The sequence below is a fragment of the Halichoeres trimaculatus genome, unplaced genomic scaffold, assembly GCF_033239565.1.
Source record: "Halichoeres trimaculatus isolate MK-OKI-2021-1 unplaced genomic scaffold, fHalTri1.1 fHalTri1_scaffold_15, whole genome shotgun sequence".
Taxonomy (NCBI): domain Eukaryota; kingdom Metazoa; phylum Chordata; class Actinopteri; order Labriformes; family Labridae; genus Halichoeres; species Halichoeres trimaculatus.
The window spans coordinates 33,740,109-33,755,996 of record NW_027437193.1 but is presented as its reverse complement, the minus strand read 5'-3'; the positions used below and the strand labels follow the sequence as shown (position 1 = coordinate 33,755,996).

The following is a 15,888-nucleotide window of genomic DNA, read 5'->3' as shown; positions in this document are numbered from 1 at the left end:
TCCTCCCTCTCCAGAGACAAAATGTCCATTTCTATCCTGATGGATCAGAGACGCTCGCATAGTTAGTGACCTGTAAGTCAGGTTTATCTGTGTGTGTGTGTGTGTGTGTGTGTGTGTGTGTGGCACCTGTGGATGTTGAGCTGCAGAGCTTTGGTCTCTTGATGGTTGCTCACAGGGCTCTGTTGTTGCTGTGGGGAGCCTGATGCATTGTGGGTAGCTGGTCCTTGCAGCAGCCACTGCTCTCTAAGAGACTTTTTCTGAAGGTGTCAAAGGACAGAGAACCAAACCTGTTTGTAAACATACCCCCTTTATTTCTGTAGTCTGGGGTCTTATTGACAACCAGGAGTAAAATGATGTCCTCTTCACTCTGATGATTCCAGCAAACTGATCATTCTGACTGAGAGTCTGAACAAACCCAAGACATCTTAGTTAAGAAGTCTACTAAAATACCTCATCTGATCCAACTGCTGAATGGTGTCACTGTTAAATGGTCTGATGTTGAATGATCTGATTGTTGAATGGCCTGACAGTTCAACAGTCTGATTGACAAATCATCTGATTTTTGAATGATTTAACTGTTGAATAGTCCCACTGTTAAATGATCTGATTGTTGAATAGTCTAATTTTGAGTGGTCTGCTGGTTGAATGGTCTGATTGTTGAATAGTCTGATTGTTAAATGGTCTGACTGCATAACTATCTGATTGTTGAATAGTCTGATTGTTGAATAGTCTGATTGTTAAATGGTCTGACTGCATAACTATCTGATTGTTGAATAGTCTGATTGTTGAATAGTCTGATTGTTGAATGGTCTGACTGTATAACTGTCTGATTGTTGAATAGTCTGATTGTTGAATGGTCTGACTGTATAATTGTCTGATTGTTGAATAGTCTGATTGTTGAATGGTCTGACTGTATAACTGTCTGATTGTTGAATAGTCTGATTGTTGAATGGTCTGACTGTATAACTGTCTGATTGTTGAATAGTCTGATTGTTGAATAGTCTGATTGTTGAATGGTCTGATTGTTGAATGGTCTGACTGCTGCATGGCCTTGCTTTCAAATGTAGTGAAGCTGTGACTGAGATGAGCCTACCTTCAGGTGCTGTAGTTTGAGTTTCTCCTGGTCCAGTTCCAGTTTCTTCCTCCTGATTACTTCCTGGATGCGATGTTTCTCCTGTTACAGCAGACATAGACCATTCAGCTCGCACAACATTTAGATGAGTCATGCAGTATGTTTTATTGGACTGAATGAACAGGTGACTGTCCTGCAGCAGGTGTTGTGTGAGTGTGGAGTATTACAGTGATAGCATGCAGCCGCTCCTTCAGCAGGTCAGACTCCTCCATCCTGCAGACAGACAGACAGACAGACAGACAGACAGACAGACAGACAGACAGACAGACAGACAGACAGACAGACAGACAGACAGAGAAGAAATAGAAAAAGATAGTTCTTCAGTCAGATGAAGTTTTACTCTGAATGACAGCTGTAAACCTAAATATGTACTTTAAACAGGTCATAGCCTAGAAAGTGTCTTGAGATAACCTGTTGTAATTCTGCTGTTTAAATAATTATAGACTGATAAAATTTCATTTCAACAGGCTGTAGTAAAGAGCTGCAGTAAAGAGCTGCAGTGTGTCCTGGCTCTGCTGATGTCGGGGGAAACAGATCTAGCCCTGAGGTTTTTATAAAGCCCAGGGTCAGGTCTGATGTATTTTTAACCTGTGTGTCAGTGGGTTCCTGCTCCAGCTGCCCTCGGTGTTGAATGGGTCATGCTCTTTCCTCACTCTGCTCTGATGTTTAGTTATTATTGGCCAGTGACTTTCTCCTCCTCCTGTCTTTTAGGGTGTCCCTTCTTCATTGAGGTGTGGTGACCACTTTCTATGATAGGTTCCACCTTTCCTCACTGACAGGCAGAGACTGTGATCTGCTGTTAGAGCTTTAGACTGAGATCATAGAGTGGATGAAACAAGGAAACAGGGGAGAAGGAGTTTTTTTCCTGAAAAGAATATATGTGTAACAGAGCTTTAAACTGAGGGAACATTCCACAGAGGAAAGACTGTGTTTCTGTGAGACATGACCCAAAGAAATGGACCACTGTATGTCATACTGCAGGCCAATGCTCTGTGCTCTGTAAATAAATATTTAGAGCTGGTATCATCTGTTTTACCAGCCTGTCACATAACAACACAGGAGACGGAGCCCGCTATAGGTCAGTTTTATTACGACAGGTGAAGAGGTGTTGTGTGACGCTGGATGACAGCAGATATTCAGCTCAGTCGAATGACAATTCAGCTATCACTAACACTTCATGACAAAACTGCTCCCATCATAAAGTGAGCTCAGAGAGTAGGGCAGTCAGTGTTTGTCAGTCTTCCTTTGTTCTGACCATGCTTCTTAGTAATTGCTCTGATCCTGCTGTAAAGCCTGTTTCTCTCTCTGTAAATGGAGACACGTGTGAAGAACAAGCCTTTGGATGAGCCCATTTACCAGATCCTCTGCCAATGCCAAACAGCCTGAGCCTGAGCCTGAGCCTGGACCTGGACCTGGGCCTGGGCCTGTGCATGGGCCTGGGCCTGAGCCTGAGCCCGAGTCTGGACCTGGGCCTGGGCCTGGGCCTGAGCCTGGGCCTGGGCCTGTGCATGGGCCTGGGCCTGAGCCTGAGCCCGAGTCTGGACCTGGGCCTAGGCCTGGGCCTGGGCCTGGGCCTGCCAGCAGTGTGATCCTCATTGAACACTTGTGGATCAGTGTGGGCAACAGTCTGCAACCTGTGGCTCTTTGACTCCTTTGCAGTGGCTCCTTGTAGCCTTAGAAAAATATGCTTTAAATGGAGGATTTTTATTTTCTAACAGGGGGTATTGATGATTAAAGTTATTAACACTAATTAAACAAAATCTCCATCCCATCTGTCAATAAAGCCTGCCACCGCTCTACTTCACCTCCAACATCAACAGCCCACCAACTTTCCATGCACCTGTGGCTAACCTCAAATTTTACAGCCCTGGGAAGATAACTACATCTACAAAAAGACTCATCTGGAAGAAAATACAGATTTTAATTCTGTGAGGATGGATTCATTTACCTGACAGAGTGCTGGCTTAATGTACATAATTGATATGTGGTAAGACATTAGCAAACAACAAAAAAGTAATTACTAAACCTATATTTTCAATGTTTTCAAATTCGCGTAATATTTCAAATATTTTGCAATTTTAGCATTTTAGAAACCTGGTTTAGATAATATTTCACTAGATTTTATTATGTTTAGAGTTTCATACTATATACTGCTGTCTCCATTGTAAAGATAGAGCAGATTTAGGGGCTCTGGAATGACCACAGTTCAGGTGATCTGGGAAAAAAAGGCTCTTTTTAAAGTAAAGGTTACAGACCCCCGAGTTAGAGTGTGCTGTTTGTTCCAGAGGGACCAACACAAACACACAACATAGTAGCTGACTCCAGTTAAAAGCTGGTTAAAACATTTGACGCTGTGCACCGACAGCGTGGTGCTGTCTGTGGTGTGTGTGTGTGTGTGTGTGTGTGTGTGTGTGTGTGTGTGTTTAATATAGAAGAGGGTCAGGAGCCAGGGTTCCGCCACATCCACATTTAAAAAGGGGTCATGCTGTGTGCTGGGGGGGGGGGGGGGGGGGGTCATAATCACTGCTTCTGTTTCCAGCACGAGCTCAGGCTCAGGGTCCCACCAAGATGTCTCCACAGGAAGCTAAAGGTGAGCTCACTGGTGTTTAATGGAGTACGGACACACATAAACACTCTCTAAACAAACAGCATGCTAACTTTGACCTACAGCCTCAGGTCAGCGGGAGGAAGGACCCTGAGACAAACCAGTCAGCCCACTATGAACTTAATTCAAGTGGAACTGAACAGTCCAAGAGCCCAAGGCCAAGGCCCAACTTGACCCACACACACACATACACACACAGAGGGTTACTCAGCTGTCACATCACGTCCATCATCAATCCTTTCACATCAGGATGACTGACTTCACTCCTACAAAATAAAAGCTCAGAGTGTTTGTAACGGTCACTGGTACTCTGTACAGACTGTCCTGGAAAACCACAGCCTGAGGGTTCCTGTTGGGGGAGGGGAGGGGTTGGACAGGGGGACATGATGTGAAGAAGACGCTGTGGTAGCCACAGTGAGCAGGGTGCTGGGTGAAGTAGGGTCTGACTCCAGGGTGTCAGTATTTGTCTTCCTGTTTGTGCTGAGTGTGAGTAAATGGATTCACTGTGTGATGAATGAATGAATGAATGTGACAGGGCATGCTGGGAGTAGGAAAGAGGATGAAGCATCTTGATTACAAACATCACACTGAACACATGGTGCAAGCACTCCACCAGTTCCACAGGTCCCCTGATCTCCACCTGATCTCCACCTGATCTCCACTAGATCTCCACCAGATCTCCACCTGCTGCAGCCTCAGAGCAGCTCAGCCTGACTGCAGCTGGAAACTTTACCCAGAATCCCACAGGACACCAGCAAAGGATGGGACAACAGAGGTGTTTGCACATGAACATGTTGACATGCAGTCAGTCAGTGTGCAGAGGAGCAGCTTCTCTGACTTAATCTGCTGTTAACGAAGCTGATAATCTGTGTAAACCATCTGCTTGGCAACTTCAGACAATCCCACAGAGTGTGTGTGTGTGTGTGTGTGTGTGTGTGTGTGTGTGTGTGTGTGTGTGTGTGTGTGTGTGTGTGTGTGTGTGTGTGTGTGTGTGTGTGTGTAAACTTCAGCTCTTCAGGATGAATTGAAAGGTAAACATTTAAATGCTCCCTCTTTAAGTAAATTAAGATTATCGTTCATTAATAATCTGGGTTCTGAGCAGATGATGGGTTGAACGTCTCTAACACACAGAGCTGAACAGTAAAGAGGAGAACAGTTCCCCTCTTCTCGCTCTGTAGGGTCACTGCAGAGTGTTTCTTGCAGTAAAGTGGATTAAAGTTGCTCTGGGGACGCTCACCTCGCTGTGGTCTGAACAGTTGGTCAGGGTGCAGAGACAGAGCTGCAGCATGAGGAGAAACTGAAGCTTAAACAGAATTAAGGATTAGCTTCACCTCTCTGTTTCTCTGTTTGTCTCCAGGCACAACACTGCCTCACCTATACAGAAACTCTGTGTATGTGCAGCTTTTAGCTCCTTTGACCCTGCCTTGACTCAGCTTTAACTTTGGGTTAGGGTTAGGACCCTGCTTTAACTCTTTTTAACCATGATTAACTCTGCTTTTACCAGATGCTCTAATTCTCTAATTTAAACCTTCTTTAACTCTGTTTAACTCCGTTTAACTCTGCTTTAATTCGACTTTAACTTTGCTTCACCCTGTTCAATTCTGCCTTGATTCTGCTTTAACTCTTCTTTGACTATTTTTAACTTTTCCTTAACTCTGCACTAACCCTGTTACACTCTGCTTTAACTTTTCTTTACCTCTGCTTTAACCTTGGTGAACCAGTTCAGAGCTGATGTTAGTGAGGAGCTCGGTGTTGCAGTCAGAGTTAAGGCTGTAGAGCTGTGACCTGACAAGGAGCAGGGTTTATCAGTTCACTTGAAGGTCCCTGGATGTTAAAACCTTATGACAACTTTAAAAGTCACATTCACAAACTGACTCTTTCAAAATAAAAGTCTCATTCAGCCTACCTGCGTGCAGACGTCTCCTCCTCGTGCTGACGTGTGTGTGTGTGTGTGTGTGTCTCTTTCGCTCTCTGGAGCCTGGGATATCCCGGCTGCAGGTGGGAGGTGGGCGGGTCTTTGTGTGCTTTTCTGCTGATTGACAGCTGGTTGCCGCACTGTCAGCCAATAACAGAGAGGACTGTCTGTTCGCTTTAAACCCTGCGCTGAGTTCATGGACATCCCGACAACAGAGTGCTCTACCCGTTAGCTGCCAGCTGTTAGTCTGTTACAGACTGCTTTATAAATCAGAGACCAATCAGAGAGCTGGGGTCTTTATGTCTGCACTGTTTCCTTCATCACTTTAATCCCACTGACAACAACAGTTGCAGCATTTTTGTTGGTTTGTTGGTTTGTTTTGTTTGTATATTTTTGTTTTAACTTCAGGAATCTGTGAAATTGTTGATTTAAGTTTGGGTAATTAATTTAAGTTTTAAAATGAAAGATTAAATATGTGTGTAAATACAAACACACACACACACGCACGCACACACACACACACACAGAAATATATATATATATATATATATATATATATATATATATATATATATATATATATATATATATATATATATATATATATATATATATATATTTATATATATATATATATATATATTGAGAATTACTTGCCACTCAGCATATTCACTACACACAACTTAATTGTTGGATAGTTATGTTTAAAATGAATAAAGCTGATGATGACATGCTAGACTTAACTTTAGCTCTAATAAGATAAGATAAGATAAGATAAAATTTAAAAAAAAATACTTTATTCATCCCCTAAGGGAAATTCATGTAGTTTGGGCTCATCTTCCAAATATTAAGGAATTAAAGACTCTGGTGGCTGCAGGGAGGAACTATCTTCTGTATCTCTCAGTCCTGCAGCGCAGAGAGCTGAGTCGTCCACTGCTGCTGTTTCTCTGGTCAAGGATGATGTGAAGTGGGTGATCAGTGTGATGAATGATGGCCTCCACTTTCTTCTGTGTATACCTTTCCACCACAGCCTCCAGTGAGTCCAAACTGGATCCAACCACAGAGCTAGCTCTCTTCACCAGTTTTTCCAGTCGCCTGATCAGGGTGTGTGTAAGGTTGTTCTCCTTAAATATGAAAATATGCAGTCTATGAAGCCAAAAAGTCATAAAAGGAGGAGTTTACTATTGCATTTAATGAAAGTTGTGAAAGTAGAAGATTTATTTAAAAGATTAATGACTTAAGTGAAAAAAACAGCAGAAAACACTGTCTGCTTAAATATTTATTAACAACAGTCATTTTTTAGTGATAAAGTCAGTACCATACTTTCTGGACTACAAGCCACTCCATTATATTATTCTACATATTTTGTGTGCTCCTCAGTTACAGTTAACATATAAAGAAAAAAAATTAAACTTTATTTTTCTTTTTGATTTAAAGAAAACAACAACCAACACATACTGAGTGAAACCTAAGCCAGACACAAAGGGGAGAAAAACAGGCCCCGTTTCATTCTGAACATTTATGTTGCTGAATATAAAAACGGATAGAGTCAAAAAAATTTGATCTTTCCATACTTAAATTTTTTTTTTTTTTTTTGTTCTTGTAAATCTTTCGCTGTCTGTCTGCCCATTCTGCCCTTTTCACTGTCAAAGCTAAGATGTGACAGATCATACAAACTTTGTTGATACGATGAAGTTTTGCTAAATAATGAAGCACTAATCATCCAAATCAACTCCTTGTCTGACATTCTGTAATTTAATATTAGCTATATTATTTCAAAATGATTTGAAGTCCCCCAAGAATCATATTGTGACCCCTAATGGAGGTCCCCAAGGTTGAGAACAGCAGCCCTACAGGATGAATATGAATGTGTGACAGATCTACCTGTATCTCTGTGATGTCTTTGGGCACCTGTGAGACAGTCATCTCAGACACTGATTGAAGTTTTAAATCTCTGTCTAAATATCTTATAAAGTTCAGAGGAACATCCATCAAACAGGGAGGTCAGGGTGGTGTCCAGCTCTCAAGCTAAAGGAATCATGCAGGTTTATGACAGACTCAAACTCTAATTACACACAAACATGACAGAGACGTCACTGCTCCACCAGAGGGGGGCGCTCTCCTGTCTGTGAACTGCTCCATCAGGAAGCATGGAGTGGAGACAGCAGGAGGAGAGGAGCATGGAGTCAGTGACAGTCAGTGGTTTCCAGCAGCTCCCGTCCATCAGCACAGCACAGAAGCACGGACCATCTGCTCCCTCCAGTTCAACAAAGCATCAGCCAGGAGTCTTTCAATGTGAAGGTCCAGGTATGAAGAAGTCCTCTGTGTCCCCCTGTCCAGGGGGGTCACAGTCATGTGATCTCTGAGACAGATCCTGAGCTCTGTGGGAGAAGTAAAGAAGTAAAAAAAGGTGTTTGAATTAAAAACAAAGAAAAAATGTTGGTAGAATAATCTTTTTAGGTTTCGTCTCATTTTCATTTTTTTCATTTGGTTTAAAAGAAAAAAAAAAGTTTCCTGACTTTAGGCAGTAAGTGGGCGGACCCAGTCGTCATCATATCTCTTAATGTTATTGGATGAAGGACTCATCTTCTTTGATTGGCTGTTGTCCATGTCAGTGAAAATTAACAAAAAAGTGCAGTGAAACGCAGAAGTAAAGAGAGTGACAAGCTGTGCTTGAATCCCCTGAATATTATACCTTTTCAAAATCTTAAAGGGCAACTCTGGTTTTTTGACACCTGGACCTTATTTATAGGTGTGTGCATGCTCATATACTCACTCAGACAAACATCGTGCAGCTCGGAGTCCTTCAGAAGTTATTTAGATCCAACCCATTTTAGCTGCACTTAGCGGGGGCCACGGCAAGGGAGCTTCAGCACGGGACATAATCTCTGCAAAATCGCTCATTTCGGCTATATTTTTTCATCCATCTCCAGTGTTATAAAGTCAGCTCGTCTACCGTCTTCAGACTACGACCCCGAGTTTGACGGTTGTCCTTACCGGTTTGAGCCTGAGTACACGGACGAGGAGCTCCATGAAAGAAGGATGCAGAGGGAGAGAGGCGAAGAGCTGGCTCGAGAACAACTAAGAGGAGCACGTCCACAACCGCACCACCAGTTTGCATTGAGTCTTGGACGTGCTCCTGTTTGTTGTTCTCGAGCCAGCTCTTCGCCTCTCTCCCTCTGCATCCTTCTTTCATGGAGCTCCTCGTCCGTGTACTCAGGCTCAAACCGGTAAGGACAACCGTCAAACTCGGAGTCGTAGTCTGAAGACGGTAGACGAGCTGACTTTATGATAACACTGGCGATGGATGAAAAAATATAGCCGAAATGAGCGATTTTGCAGAGATTATGTCCCGCGCTGAAGCTCCCTTGCCGTGACCCCCGCTAAGTGCGGCTAAAATCAGCTGGATCTAAATAACTTCTGAAGGACTCCGAGCTGCACGATGTTTGTCTGAGTGAGTATATGAGCATGCACACACCTATAAATAAGGTCCAAGTGTCAAAAAAAACAGAGTTGCCCTTTAAGGTAAATAACAATAAAGGATATATAGCTCCATTTTTTGTTTTAGACCTGAGATGATGCTTTGATGCATACAGTCGAACCAGAATGGCAACACTAGATTCATAGTGATAGTTTTTCTGGTGTATTTCAGCCGTCAGGGATGGGAGGTGTGTTACCTGTGTGATGATGTATTTCTCGGTGGTGGTGATGTTGAAACCTTCTTCATTGTTGGCTGTCCCTGCATCAGACAGACTGCGAGACATCACACGCCTCTTTTTAAAATACTGGACCACAAAGACCACCTAAGAGGACAAACAGCAAGATCGCAGTTAGACAGGGACACTCAGAGACAGAGCAGTCAAACACAAGATACATACAGAGCTCCATGTCCACACAAACAGACAGGAAGAGAAGAATGTAAAGACCCTGAGGATGATAAGAGACAGGAGCTGTTCAGGGTGGAAACAGTCATGACCCACTGAAGAACTAAGAGTGCACACAGGGAATAACAGGAGCAAGTTAAGAAGTTTTGAAGATGAGTGCTGGAAGCCCACAGCCCACCTGGGACAGAAAAGGCCAACTCACTGATGGCAACGTCTTCACTTTCCAGGGTCACTTTTTAAACTGAACACCAAAGCTGACAGAGACACATCCACACTATCAGGCTCAAAGAAGACCATTGTTTAGGAGGTACTAAACCAAGTCCAGCACAAACACTGTGGCTGCTCCACCAATCAGAAACATTTGAGTGTCCCTGGACCTCCGAAAAGTACTACCCCAGGTCGGGCAGTTCTCTGGGGGTTGAGAAGCTACTAGAGAAATGTAGAGCTATAGATAATAAATGTTTAAAGTGTAGATTAGGGAATAGTTACTGCTGTTCATGACACAGAGACACACCTGAAGACACTCTAAGGAGACACTCTAAGGGACACAGAGAGATGCAAGGATACACCTGAAGACACTCTAAGGGACACAGAGAGATGCAAGGATACACCTGAAGACACTTTAAGGGACACAGAGAGATGCAAGGATACACCTGAAGACACTCTAAGGGACACAGAGAGATGCAAGGATACACCTGAAGACACTCTAAGGGACACAGAGAGATGCAAGGATACACCTGAAGACACTTTAAGGGACACAGAGAGATGCAAGGATACACCTGAAGACACTCTAAGGGACACAGAGAGATGCAAGGATACACCTGAAGACACTTTAAGGGACACAGAGAGATGCAAGGATACACCTGAAGACACTTTAAGGGACACAGAGACGGGCCAACACTACAATGAGTGAGAGTGAACAAACCAGTTTAAAATCATGGACAAAGAGCCTGACACAGAGAGGTGCATGATGGGATATCTTCACCATGACTTCAGGGGTAAGACATTGTTAGAAGTTGGATGTTACCCAGCTCTTTGTTTGGACCGGACCATCGTGCATGACTTGTTTAACACAAGAAGAATTCAGGTTCAGTCCAGTGTTAAGGCCCTGAAGCACATCAGTCCATTAGGGCCCATTTATTCTGAAGTGTGTGTGTGTGTGTGTGTGTGTGTGTGTGTGTGTGTGTGTGTGTGTGTGTGTGTGTGTGTGTGTGTGTGTGTGTGTGTGTGTGTGTGTGTGTGTGTGTGTGTGTGAAATGGTGGTGATCTGAGGTGAGCAGTAGAGCAGCAGTCTGGCAGTGTGTGTATCAGGGAAATGTTGGATGCTTGTAGGACAGTGTGTCTGATTAACTGAGACTCTTTCTGGTTCCAGGTGTCAGAGGTCAGAGGTCAGTCCTCAGACTTGGTCCTCATTCACAGAGCGGACAAAAGAGGATAAAAGAAGTACTGACCAGAAACACAGCCACAGCAACCCCTATGGCCTGTCCCGCAACCACATCGCTCCAGTGGTTTCTGTACTCAGCCACTCTGTTGATGCCCGTCAGGACAGCCAGACCCACCAATGAGAGGCTGACGAGGGGCCCCGTCAGACACCCCCCACCGGGGCCCACACAGGACATGATGTACATCTGAAAAAATACAGGGTGTTCTTTAAGACTTCTCAGGATAAACAGGAAGACAGGCTTACAGCTACAAAACAACAACAGCAACAACAGATCAAAACAACATAAAAAAAACAATAAACAACAATAATAAACAACAAAAACAAAGAAAGAACAGAGGGTATAGGAAGTATTGTGAGGATATTGAGGATGGTGAGGAAAGGGGGGGGGGGGTTAGGTAGGATGGCGAGAATAGGGTGCAAGATCCAGTCACATGGTTTTATCCCCTGTTGAACGGTCAGACTCAGGGGTCTGAGGAAACACTCACCGAGAGGTAGACAGCTGTGAACACACTCAGCCCTGCCTCCTTACACGGAAACGTCTTCCTGGCCCTTATGATGTCATCAGGATCACCCATGCAAGCGTCTGATTGGCTGATGAAGGTCGATGTGTCATCGCAGCAAAAGGTGGAGTAATTAGGCTGACAGACGGACAGGAAGTGAGGGGCCAGACTTCCTGTGATCAGCTGACCTGCGTTTAGAAAGATGTCTGTCGTGAACAGACCAAAGGCGTACACACCTGCAGAGACAGAGTGTTAGTTGAGTTAAAGTCACATAAAAGACTCTGACGTTATTTGGTCAAATATGATCAAAAACAGACCCAGGAATCTGAAGGTCCTGCGCACCATAGGGTTCAGGTAGCAACAGTCCCCCATCACCACAGCCTTCTCCTGGGCGTACAGGCTGTGAGAGTTGAGGTGGAGCAGGAAGATGATCAGCTCTACACCTGAGATCTGCGGGAAGAATGACAAAAGAACAACTGAATACCTGAGGAAAGGGTTCATTACAACAAGATTGTAAAATAAAACACACACACACACACACACACACACACACACACACACACACACACACACACACACACACACACACACACACACACACACACACACACACACACACACACACACACACACAAACACACACACACACTGCCAGCAGCTTCTGGAGGCTGATCCTCTTCAGCTTGTGTTTATTGATGGACATAATGAACCGATGGACTGATGGACCTATGTACCTGCTGATGTCCTGATGGACTGATGGACTGATTGATCTTATGGACTGAAGACCTTATGGACCTCATTGGTCAGACAGACCTGATGGACTTATGGATCTGATGGATGCATGGACTTATGAACTCATGGGCCTCAGAGACCAAATGATTGATGTGCTGATGGACTTTACCCCCCTTGTGCCAGTAGCTGCTGTCGGTCAGTCTGTCAGTCAGTTCTGGGAGCTTTAGCAGTGTCAATGTATGGACTAAACCCTCTGTCTCAGCTGTACTCTTTGTGTTCTCTGGAGTATTAGGGTCCCTTTAGGGAGAAGACATCAGACCTGAAGTGTGAGACTTTAGAGCAAGGTTTGAAGCTATGATGGATTGAATGGGGCAGCATGGAGCCCCACTGATGACAGCTCCTCGGTCCACTCTACATGTAAACAGACAGACATGTGGGGTCCATACAGGTCTCAAGATCTGAATGTCATCTCTCTGCCACCCTGGGTCCTCACAGACTCTCAGCCTGCATCTTTTAGGAAATTCTACCAGAGGCTAATGACCTTGAGTTCACACATTTCACGAGTTTTCTATGGGGGCTCTGAGTGTGGCTACAGCTCCAGACCGGCCCAGGGTCTCATATTGAACCCTGTGTAGTCACCAAAGGGGTCTGTACAGTCTGTGTACTCAGTTTGTGATTTATTAAGCCACACTAAGGAGGAGAAAGTGAACACCTTGAGCAAACTCAGCAGGACTCTACTGGACTTAGCTGGACTCAGCCCACCTGGCTGCGGACCTGCTCCTGCTCTGTGATATCAAAGCATGAACAGACTGAAACCCACGTGCTGGCTTCATCATGGACAGAGACAGAACCAAGACACCAACCTGACTACAGCACACTGCCCCTGGTGGCCAGGTAGAGAGTTCTTGTTGATACTGAAGGTTCTCCTCTGACCTCAGAGTGTGAATGTGGTTTATTGGTCCCAGAGCTACAGAGGCACCTATACACAATCCCTCCACAGACCTCTCACAGTAACTGAACCCTGGACGTGACTCTGGATCAGTCTCCAGATGAGACTGAGGTGGATTCAGCAGGTCATTGGGTTTAAGTTCCTCTGAGGTTAGAACAACACGTCCACCCCACAGCAGCCTCTGACAGACGCCTGTACCCCATCACTCACACACAATGACACGGATCACCCCACCGTCAGACTCACCAGCACCACAGGCAGTCCTCCTAGCACGGAGTACAGGAACACAGGCTGGACCCGACTCTCTTGTTCTGGTCCGGGGTCCGGTTTGGAGAGGGTCGGGTCTCTGCAGATGAAGCCCTGCTCTGTCGGGCTGAAGGTGTCCGTGAACTCGCAGTAATAAACCAGCATCATCACGGCTGCTAGGATCACCACCTGGAAGTACAGCATGATGGATCCAACAGCAGGTCCAACCAGGTCCTGGACTCTGTTACCACAGGGATAAGATCCAACACAGCTGTAAGACTGGTCCAGAGCCCCAAGGCTGCAGTAGGTATCAAATCCCAGAGGAGGATGAGGAGGATGAGGATTCTCCTCTCAGAGACACGCGGTCTTTGGTTTTTCTGTGATTCTGCTGGGCAGACCCTGTCTTTCCACTCCTGTAAGTCCCCTGAATCAGCCGACTGCAGTAATGCAGGACTTTATTCTATTTCACTGAACAGTCTCAAAGAGCCACTCACAGAGCAGAAAGCCCTGAACACTGAGCCCACCCCGTCCATGTGAAGAGGATGGACTTCAGAGGAGCCAGTGCCCCGGGGCGCTCAGCCCTTCAAAATAAAAGACTCCACAATAACAAAAGTACAGTCTGACTGCATGTTTTATTCTGGAGGCCTGAAGGCAGCAGAGCACTGTGCTGTGGTGAATCACATGACCTGCTCCTCTCTACTCAGGTTCTGTATGAGGACATGGGGCTCTAATTTCGTGGCGCAGGGCAGGGGGCGCAAGCCTGGTGCACCCACGCAGTGTTAATTTCGTGCGGCGCACCGCCATGTCAGCAGATTCATGTTGGTGCAGTGACAATTTCGTGCCAAAAACAGTGCAGACAGTGTGCTTAAAGCTCGCCAGCCCCAACCTGGAACCTTGGCACAAAGCGGAGCGCACCCTCCACAGCTGTAATTTGGTGACAGGCGCACATGTGCGCACATGTCAACAAAGCCTCAGAGGCAGGTTTCCAGAGTGTCAGGCACATTTAATGCAATAAACAATCACAGTAATCACTATTTAATGTCACTGCCTGAACCAGAATATACATTTATATCTGTATCAACTGTCCCGTCACATCTGATGTCAGATTAAAGCCGTTTGTCATAATGGAAAGTTAACCTGACCGCAGCTGGAAGTTTGTTACACATCTTACAATCAAACAATAAACAGCCTTAACATCTGATACTGAGTATATATCTGGCTTCTCTCATTTCATTTAATTCAAAGAAAAGAGGGAGAGAAAAGGCAAAGTAAAAAAAAAACAAATAAATGTATGTCACTCAGGATTTACCCGTGATGTCCCATATTTCTCTGTTTTAGTCTTTATTTTTAACCTGATCTAAAAAGATGGAGTACATTATTGTAAGGAGAATGAAGCTGAGACACCGGGAGAGTATACAGTATATCACCAAAGGTTCTGCTATTTGTCGATGACAAACCAGGAGTGCAGGTGGATCAAAAGTATTCTAAATGGATAAGCCAGCTGTGTAACTGTCTCTTCATTTTGTACTCCTATTAATGACAAAGGAATCATTCTCCTGCTGCAGGGACAATGGCTCTGACCGTCTCCACTACCTTTCCAGCACACTTTCCGCGGTGCTGGGGATCACTCAGACCAATCAGACGCTGCGCCTCGGCCGCAGTGCATTTAAAGGCGAAGAGAGGCGCTCATTTGATTGGTGAAAACAGCGCTTGGCTGTGTTAAACCCACTCACGGCTTTTCTCCTCCCTCTCTGCCATTTGCGTAGAGGGAGGCATGGACGCGCTCCTCTGCGCTCCACTGCGCCTCTCTGTGCCTTGACTGCAGCGCTCTTGGCACTGCAGGAAACTTGCAAAGTGCGCTGGCCTGCGCTTGCACCTGGTCTACAAAATTGGAGCCCATGGACAGAGTCAAACTCCCTCCATCCGTGAATCAGTTTGAAGGCAGCAGTCAGGAAGGAGGAGGGTGGTTTCCCTGACTCCAACTAAGACAACTAAAAGGTGAGCAGCTCCAGACTCCTTAACCTGGGAGCTCACAGACAGCCCCCTACTTGAGCCAGTCTTCCCAGTTAGGGTGGACAGTAACGCCTCACAGATGTGTATATCATACGTTTTCTGTAAGCTTAGTGTCCTGTGGGTGTTCCACTTTCTCAGTATGTTCTCCCTGATGGTCCTGGGTGTAATAGAGCTGACAGAATAGAAGGAAAAACATAAAACTTTGAAAGAAAACCTCAGTATTTGTTGGAGAAGTTGGTCTTGAATGAAAGCCAGTAAGGTTTCCTTTAAATGACATCAAACACTGACAGATGTCCTTGAATGTGAGCCTCAGGTATTATGTTTGTAAAGCCCACAGCCTACCTGAGTATTGTTGCTGACCATGTCCATCCCTTTATGAGCACAGTGTACCCATCTTCTGATGGCTTCTTCCAGCAGGATAACGCTCCATGTCATCAAAGCTGCTGGGTGGTGTCTGAATGAAAACTG

The 15,888-nt window shown here is 45.1% G+C and overlaps 2 protein-coding genes across 2 annotated transcripts in view; both read right to left on the bottom strand.

Annotated features, from left to right (window-relative positions):
* Positions 1–1,356, bottom strand: part of palmda (palmdelphin a) — a 5,145-nt gene extending 3,789 nt beyond the window's left edge. Inside the window, exons 1-4 of the mRNA XM_074689581.1 lie at positions 1,300–1,356; positions 1,094–1,174; positions 127–257; positions 1–36 (exon numbers count right to left, since the gene is read on the bottom strand). The exon at positions 1–36 is cut by the window's left edge and continues 79 nt beyond it. Coding sequence (XP_074545682.1) covers positions 1–36; positions 127–257; positions 1,094–1,174; positions 1,300–1,344 — 293 coding nt within the window. The 5' untranslated portion in view covers positions 1,345–1,356. The remainder of the gene's footprint in view (positions 37–126; positions 258–1,093; positions 1,175–1,299) is intronic.
* Positions 1,357–7,904: 6,548 nt separating this feature from the next.
* On the bottom strand, positions 7,905–15,888 carry LOC141804609 (phospholipid phosphatase-related protein type 5-like). The gene is made up of 7 exons (XM_074689126.1): positions 15,878–15,888; positions 13,408–13,618; positions 11,798–11,930; positions 11,466–11,716; positions 10,988–11,164; positions 9,330–9,455; positions 7,905–8,033 (listed from the first exon to the last, which is right to left on the bottom strand). Exons 2-7 carry the CDS (start codon positions 13,609–13,611, stop codon positions 8,004–8,006), a joined length of 921 nt encoding a protein of 306 aa, XP_074545227.1. The 5' UTR covers positions 13,612–13,618; positions 15,878–15,888; the 3' UTR covers positions 7,905–8,003.

Excerpts from the sequence above, each read along its gene's own strand:
- LOC141804609 (XM_074689126.1), bottom strand. The coding sequence starts at position 13,611 with ATGCTGTACTTCCAGGTGGTGATCCTAGCAGCCGTGATGATGCTGGTT. Across the intron at positions 11,931-13,407 it reads GAGGACTGCCTGTGGTGCTG|ATCTCAGGTGTAGAGCTGAT; the intron begins GTGAGTCTGACG and ends TTCTTCCCGCAG. Across the intron at positions 11,717-11,797 it reads CAGGACCTTCAGATTCCTGG|GTGTGTACGCCTTTGGTCTG; the intron begins GTCTGTTTTTGA and ends CTGTCTCTGCAG.